The sequence below is a fragment of the Perognathus longimembris genome, chromosome 3 (genome assembly GCF_023159225.1).
Source record: "Perognathus longimembris pacificus isolate PPM17 chromosome 3, ASM2315922v1, whole genome shotgun sequence".
Classification (NCBI taxonomy): Eukaryota; Metazoa; Chordata; class Mammalia; order Rodentia; family Heteromyidae; genus Perognathus; species Perognathus longimembris.
Window position 1 is genome coordinate 8037882 of NC_063163.1, and position 8528 is coordinate 8046409.

General features: G+C 45.2%; 1 protein-coding gene across 1 annotated transcript; it reads right to left on the reverse strand.

The window, feature by feature from the left end:
* Positions 1–7241: 7241 nt before the first annotated feature.
* Positions 7242–8103, reverse strand: LOC125348146 (mitochondrial import inner membrane translocase subunit Tim8 A-like). Its single transcript, XM_048341145.1, has one exon. It carries the CDS (start codon positions 8077–8079, stop codon positions 7786–7788), a length of 294 nt encoding a protein of 97 aa, XP_048197102.1. The 5' UTR covers positions 8080–8103; the 3' UTR covers positions 7242–7785.
* Positions 8104–8528: the final 425 nt, after the last annotated feature.

An 8528-nucleotide genomic window follows, 5' to 3' on the forward strand; every position in this document is an offset into this window, starting at 1 on the left:
GGGACTAGTGTGCAGCAACAGAAAGAAATTAACTATTGATATCAATATACTAGAGCATTATCATGAATTTCAAGAATGGAGCCAGACACATGAGATGTCCAGAAAGGAAAAAAATCTGTATGGACAGGTTACACTGAAGATTGGGGTGAGGCTGGAACGGGATGGGAAGTAACTATAAGTGGACACAAGAAATCTTTGGGGAGATGAGAAGGCTCTAGAACTGGATTGTAGTGAAAGTCTCATAATTATGTATTTACTAAAAATCACTGAATCACACTAGAAGGGGGGCCATTCTACAGTATGTATATTGTACTTCAGCATCAGGCCAAGTGGGATGGGCCCCTCCTTCACATGCGTATCCTTTGAGATGTTAGACAAACAGGATTGCGTGCTGCTCAGGGGACAGAAACAGTCTATGGACTCAAACAACTCAGCTCCGGACAAATGAGCTGGACAGTTTGGCTCCTCACATTTTTCTGGGCCTCCTTCAGCCCCCACCACCTTAGTAGAGAGCCCCTCCCACTGACTCCCTTTCGCCTGGAGCAGGAGAGAGGTGGGAGTGGGTGGAAGGTAGCCCTCACTGAGTGTGGCGGAGGGAAAAGGTGTGGTATTTGCTGAGGTAGGGGATGCATGGGGTTGAGAGGAGGAGGAAGGAAAGGGGGCATCTAGTCCCTCCCACTAACAACCTCTGACCTTTTCTTCCTACCAAAGCTAGTCCCTAAGAAACCTGTCCTTGAAGGCACATAAACAGATCCTGTGCACATCCAGCTAGACTTGATCCTCCTCTTTCTACCTGCTGGATTGAGACTTCGGCCTGGTCTCTGGGTTCTGTGGGGTATGGAGCGGCTTGGGCTGTGTTCTACGCCCTTGGAGGGCACTGCTGGTTCTGGATGCGCCTGCCCTGATGCGTGCTTTCAGGTAATGCCGGCACTGGCAGGCTCCTGAAATTAGAATCAGCCTGCAGAGGGGGTGCTTTCTCGCAGGAGTGTCTTTTGGGGGCTTCAGGCTAGGCTAGAGCTGAGACCTTGGGCTTCTGCTGTGGTGAAGAAGAGGATGAGAGCGGCTGGGACCTGCTCTTGAACTCCCTCGGAGAAGCTCCACCCAGGCCCTGGCTTTAGAGACCTGCAGGTGCTCTCTCTCTCTGCCACCTCGCCTCTCTGCTGCCCCTTCTATTTTTAGTGTTTCCTTTCTAGAGCTCTATACTTGAACAGCACTCTGGAAACACACACACACACCCGAGAAAAAAGTTCTGAAAAATGTCAAACCACAGGTCCTTTCCCCACTCTTCTTTTAGATTTCTAAGTCTGTACTATTCCTGGTTGACCCCAAAGCAGGCAAGGTCAAATGAGCTGCCCTCAGGGAAGCACTGTGGAGTTACAGTAAGAGTGCCTTTTCTAGTCTGGCTCCTTCTGAGGATTCCCACGGAAGGAGCAAAGACTAAGGACTGTGATGCCCTCCACCCAGAGCAGTTCAGAGCTGTGAACACATGGCCTGTGGACTTGACTTTGACCAGGGCCACCGCAGAGGCTTGAAGATAGACATCGGAAAGTGCATTGGATGGAAAGCCCCGTGTTCCATTCCCGTGTGGGCTCTAGAACATCATGGTTCCTGCATTTTCTGCTCTACAAACGAAAGAGATTGGACCAGACTCTGATGTGCCAACTGCTGTGACCTGGAAAACACACACAGTGTAGCTCTGGAGAACATTCCATTCAACAGTATTCAGACCTACTAAGATGCATTTTCTTCCTTTTGTTTTGTGTTCTTGTCTGTTTTATAAGGCAATTCTGAATAAACTGAGTAAAATGATCTAAAAATCCATCATAACTGGTAAATTTTGTTATGCATTGTCAGTTCTGTCCACAGATACTGTGATGATGGATGAGAAGTTGCTCATATGACAATATTTTTGCCCATGAGAACAAGGAATGAGCTTAAGCAGCAGACAGAATTGCACTGAAGGTGTCTTTTCCATCCCCAATTTTTAAAGGGTCAGATTGTCCAGGGGCTTGCTTGAGTCAGTTTCTGAAACAGTTCAAAGGTCTAAGAGATCGTTCAAAGGTCAAACAGCGGGTTATGAGGAAGTTATTGGGTAGATCTATTTTTTTTTTTTTTAAGGAACCTCCATACTGAGTTCTGTAGAAGTTACATTCCTATCAACAATGTATGAAAGTTCTTTTTTTATTTGTAGCCTCACTGGTTGGGGTGAGATGAAAGTCTTAGCAGTTCAAGGTAGAATATTACAGAAGATTTTTAATCATTTTGGTCCTAAGCCTTAGAATTCTGGGTATTTAGCTTAAGGAAGTTTTTGAGGTGGTGGTGATATTCCATGACTAACTTCAGTTCCACTAGTATTTGTATTTTCAGAGAAGGGATTTGCTTTAGGAGTGTTCATTTGAGGCTGAATGTATTTGTAAACACAGATAACTATTTTGACTAATTATTACTAGTGAAGCCATTTGTAGATACTTATAGAAGAAATTTATTTCTTAACAATTTTATAGTTAAATAACCATCTTAACTACCTAATAAGTTTCTATTGAAGCTAATATCTTGTTTACCCAAAGATGGTAGCTTTGTTTTTTCTTGTTATATTTTGAATAAATATTTGGTAAGGATTTAAAAGAAAGGGAATGAGGTCAGGCCGGGGGGAGAGAAGAAGTATGTGATAATTATAGGGAGAAAATATCCTCTCACCCATCTCTGGTTTTATGGCCACTGTAACAAAAGACAGTTTAATAAAAGGCACACTGTCTTTACTATATTTCATGTCAACTAGGACCCTTCATAGAAAAGGAGCTCATGTATTTTCATGGTTAGGTATGATGGTGAGTGGACAGATGTGGAAAAATGTGGCTAGAAGACATAGTTAAGAGCTAATGTTAATGAACTGGTGGCAATGTAGTAAGGCTCATTTGCTTAGCTTGCTCTTTGTGTCTTCAGAGGCAAGAAGATCCTTTTCTGTGAATGTGAGTTGCCAACTCTCGGATGAGTATTGGGTGTGACTTGCCAACTTCTACTGTCTTCTTGAATGCCAAATGTGCTACACTTAGGAGCTGTGCACCCAGCACTCTATCAAATCTCTTTGGAATTGAACCCTTGAAAAACTTTAGAAAATAGGCTCCTGGTTCTGAACCAGGCTCCATGTATGGCCCGGTGGGCGCACAGCTTCCCCTTCTGAGAGCCTGGGCCTGATGGAATCCTGACACATCTCGTTCTGTTGATTCTTCACATTCCCATGCTGTGAACTCATCATCTGAAGTCCTTTTGCACAGTAGACTGGTGAATGGGAGGTGCTCAGGGCTGAGGACTGAGCTAAGGATCTCCCTAGAAGCTCCTTGGACTCTCTGCGTGGGTACTTTCTTGTCCAAGTTTTGCCCACTATCTTCCAGGTATGGACCTCTCATTTGGCATTTCCCTTGCATTCTTGGTTAATGTGACAGGCACACCTGTCTTTTCCCCCAGCCTGAAGCAAGGGTAAGCTTTTTTCTTGCCAGGTCCATGGTCCAGCATGGTGCCTTGAACATGAAAGGAGTTTCATCACAACTATTGACTGAAAGGGGAAAAACAAGGATTTGATTAAATGGCTACTTCCTCTAGAAGGACTAGTACAGGGAAGAAAAACTGAGACATTCCAGAAGGACCTCAGTCCCCCTAACAGATACTTGGTTGGGACTGAAGCACTGTTAGATAAGGCTTCCCTGAGAAGAATTTTATTATTTATTTATTTTGTAGTGCTGGGTATTGAAGCCAAGGCCTGGTGCTCAAAGTTTTCTACCACTTGAGTTATGCCACCAGTCCTTTTGTTTGTATTTTGTTCCTGAGATAGGGTCTTGCTAACTTTTCCCAAGCTGGCCTTCCATTGGAGATTCTTCTGCCTCCACCTCCGGAGTATCTGGGGTTACAAGTGTGTTCCACCCTACTACACCTGTTCAAGAATTTAAATTTCACGTTAGAACTTTTATTAAAAAACCATTCGATGTTTTTAAAAAGCAAAGCTGTATGGAACAAGTCCGTAGGCCCCTTGATTGACAGCTATCAGTCAGGAACTATGACCCACTGGAGCAGCAGCTGCCCTGAGACTGCCCCAGATCAAGTGTGACAAGCTGACACAAGGCCCCTGCGGTCACCTCCCAGGCTCCTGAGTCCAAGAAGGCCAGAAGAAGCAGAATCATTGTTCCACTCCTCAAGCTCCATCCTCACTAGATGCCCCTGGATCTTCAGCTCTGCCGTTTCTCCAGGAGCTGTCAAACACCTCTTCACACTGTCCTTACAACTCTGTTTTAAGCATCTCCAGGCTACTCTGAAAGACTAGGATCAATCTGACCTAGGACAGCAGGTTTCTGTGGATTCTGGAGTGCTATAAAGATAAGTGACCCCAATAAAAGCCTTGGTGGCTAACGGGAGATAAGAATCTCCAGGACTCAGCCAGGTGCCAGGGGCTGAGATATGAGGATCGAGGTTCAAAGCCAGCCAGGGTAGGAAAGTCAGTGAGACTCTTATCTCCAATTAACCACCAGAAAACCGGAAGTGGTGCTGTGGCTCAAGTGGTAGGGTGTGCCCAGGCCGAGAGCTCATGCCCCATCACCACCACCACCATCACCACCAAAAAGAATCTCCAGGACTTTCCTGCCTGGGATGACTTCAAATCACAACTCAGCTTCCCAAGTAGCTAGAATTGTAGGCAAGGACCACTATCACCTGTTAACAGTTTGAGGGCGTTGATTTTTTTCTTACTAAGCAGTAGAGCATTTTTCTACTTTGGAGGTGAGGAGGTGTAGGACACTGCATCTTTTTCTTTCGTGGCAGTGCTGGGGTTTGAAGTTAGGCCCTCGCTAGGCAGGGCTCTCCTACGGGAGCCACAACTCCTGTCCAAAGTTCTCTGTGCTTTGTATTGATGTATGAACTTGTGAGGTGAGTCTTCTTGATCTTGAAATAGCTAAGTTTTCATTGACTGCAAACATTCTTCATTTGCCTTGCCTTTTTTTTTTCTGCTGCTTTTTTGTGTGTGCCAGAACTGGAACTTGAACTCAGGGCCTGGGTACTGTCCTGTTTTGTGCTCCAGGCTAGCAGTGTACCACTTGAAACAGAGCTCCACTTCTGGTTTTTTGGTGGTTCATTGGAGATAAGAGTCTCATAGTATTTCCTGCTCTGGATGGCTTCAAACTGTGCCCCTCAGATCTCAGCCTCCAGAGGAGATAGGATTATAGGTGTGAGCCACTGGCACCTGGCAAAAGCCTGGCCACCCACCCCAATACATCAATTAATGAAAAAAAAAAGTAATAGTGAAGAACAGAGAAAGATTTATGCAACAAAGCGATGTTGGGAAGTACAGATCAATAGGTGTAATGACCTCCCCCCACCTGTCAGTCTTTAGGGTACTGACAGGAACCTTAGGTTTTTAAACAGAAGAATTGGGGCAAGGGACAGGAAAGTTTCATAATTAAGCAATCTTGAGCAAACAGTGGTCTCACTGATCATTATCTCAGTTCTGGTTCTGTTGCAAGAGGGCCTGAAGAATTCCTTACTGCTTGAGAAGACAATCGGGTTCCCATTAGAGGATCGTTCTGCTTGGTGGGCTCTCACGGAGTGATCCAGTATCTGCAAGGCTCTGCTGGTACTGGAATCCACGGTGACTGCAGGTTTATGACAATGACTGGAGAGTTGCAGGTGCCTGTTGGGGGGCTCTGGAACAGGACATAGCAAAAGCAAAGTAACTTCAGTTATTCTGTGCCTTCGACCTTAAAGTGGGGTGCAAAGGGTTAGGTATCCAGTATTAGACACTTAAGTGAATGAACATGCTTATTTAAACAGGAGTCTGATCTGAGGCATTAAGACAAAGAAAACAGATGCAAATGAAGAGAGCAATCCATGTTTTCACCCCGGATCCAAAGGAGAAGTCTGTTTTTTTTGTTTGTTTTGTTTTGTTGGTCCTGGGGCTTGAATTCTGGGCCTGGGCACTGTCCTTGAGATCTGTCAGCTCAAGTCTAGTGCTCCACCACGTGAGACACAGTGCCACTTCCAGCTTACTGGTGGTTAATTGGAGTTAAGAGTCTCATGGACTTTCCTGCTTGGGCTGGCTTTGAATGGTGATCCTCAGATTTCAGCCTCCAGAGAAGCTGGGATTATAAGTGTGAGTCAACAGCACCCAGCTGTGTGTGTGTGTGTGTGTGTGTGTGTGTGTTTAAGCAAAGATAGTGTCTAAGGACTTGTTATGTTTTGAACAATCAGCCAAGACCATGTTTGATCAAGTATCTTAAAATTGTTTGAATTTTCAACAAACGTCTCCAAATCAAATTGTAAAACTAAGTTTTCCTCTATAGAATTAACTTCAGGATCTCCGGGGGGGGGGGGGGGGGGCGGGTGCTGGAGGTACAGAAGATACATGTTAGATTTATGCTTCTATAAATGTTATTAATAGTTGTTTCAAAATAGTATGACATTCCTAGAATTCTAATATCTTTGTGTATTCATAAACCATAATTCTAATGACAATTTTTTTGCATTCAAAAGAAACAAATCTTTCAACTGTAGATTTTTAACTATAGCTATTTTAAGCCTTGTCCACAGTGAAATTGGAAACTTTTTTTGACAGAACCAATAATCTTGCAGTGCTGTGTCTTTAACAAGTTTTTTTTTTTAAACTGGTGGAAGAAATGTGTTCATTTGTTAGATTCATTTTTATTTTCTTCTCAGAGTGTAGAGTTCTCATTCAGCTTTTTCCATCATGGTGGTGCTCTACCACTTAAGCCACATCTCCACTTCCAGGATTTTGCTAGTAATTGAAGAATTCAGCTTCCTGAATAGCTAGGATTGTAGGTATGAACCACTAGGGCCTGGCTGTTAGATTTCTTTAAGACTAAGTTCTGTATATTCTAAGGATGCTTGTTAAATGCACTTATCTAAATTTAGTCTTTTTCACCTATTTGATCTGCCTCTAGGTTGTTTTTTTTTTCCCCATTATTTGGAAAATGTAAGACTGTGAAGGGCTGACTTGTGGGACAGAGCCTTGTGGCAGCTATGACTGGTTGCAGATGCAAATGGTGCGCTTGAAAGTATAAATGATTTTGGAGAAAACCCTGATTGTGTGATTGTTTACACAGAATTAGAAGTGTGTGATCTTCTGCAGTGGTCAAAAGACAGGAGGAGTCCCTGTATTACCTATCTTAGTGATTCCTGGTATCCTAGGTGTGTTATTAAAACTGTCAGCCTTAAAAACAATAACTTGAGAGGCGTCGAATAAGATAGTTAGATAAATTATAGTGTAAGGAAGGAGATAACCTAGAAAGCTAAAGTGTGCTGTATGGACATTCCATAGTGGGTTGTGCCCCCCTCCCCCATTAATAGTGAAACACTAAATAAGGAATTTCACAGTTAAGTGCCAAATTATTTTTCCCATTGCTGCCTTTTCTGACAAAGATCTCTCTAAAAATCTGAAATGAATTCACACACATAGTGTGAATTCAAAGTTTTACTATGTGATCTCCACTATCAAATTACAGGAAGCAGTCCCACTATCAAAAGTGGTAGCTGAGGAGATCTTGAAAACACGGTAATATGCATCTAATAGTTTTCCATTCAAAGTAGTCTGTCATTTACTTTCCTAACATTGGCATTAAAACACTCACAACACCCATATCCCCTCCCCCCTCCAAAGTGGACTTCATTCATCTTCAGATAACAAGATAACCCCAGAAGGACAAAAGGCCAGAGCTAATCCCCCCAACCAAAGCCTGAACCATCCCACCCACTGAGCTTCAATTCTTGAGCTACCTTCGGCTGAGATCAGTCAGAAAGGCTCTCTGAGAAGAGCGCCTTGGACCTCTGGGTCTGTTCCAGTCGATTCAAGATGAACTGGCTCGTGTCGATGAAGCGCTCGACACAGTTCACAAAACAGGCCTCGGCCCGACTGTCCAGCTTCGGCCCCGGCTTGTCGATGCACTTCTCCCAGCAAAGTCCGGTCATCTGGTGCACCAGCTGCTGGAAGCGCTGCTTCTGCGACTCCACCTGGAGGAAGTGCTGCAATTCGGGGTCCATCGCGCCCTCGCCGCTCCCCGAGGAAGACCAGGAGGAATCCATCCCCGCAAGGCCTCAAGGACACCAACACCGTGGCACCAGCCGGCCGGCCTCCCGCCTGAGACAGGGCCGGAACCGGAAGGGGCCGGGACCGGAAGGGGCTGGGACCGGAAGGAGACTGACGGGCCGCATGGGAAGGACCATGTGGTCACACAGTGCGCCTGCGCGAGGCCTGCGGCGGCGCCTGGGTAGATGTCAGAAAGGCCCCTTCCCCTCCCCCCCCCCCGTAAGTGACTTGAGTCTGTATTGGGGGACAACAAGGGTTTTCCGATCTCTAATGCAGCAACCTCAAACGGCCAGTCAAAGTCAGGAGAAGGAGAGTTGGCAGGAAGTCTCCTGCACCGATCCGCGTTGGGGGTTTAAGTAACCTGTGCTTTCACCGGACCCATTCCCAACGAACGAGGAGGCTTTCGGTTCTGGAGCAGCACAAGCTGCTTCCCCTGACGTGTGCC

Excerpts from the sequence above, each read along its gene's own strand:
- LOC125348146 (XM_048341145.1), bottom strand. The coding sequence starts at position 8,079 with ATGGATTCCTCCTGGTCTTCCTCGGGGAGCGGCGAGGGCGCGATGGAC.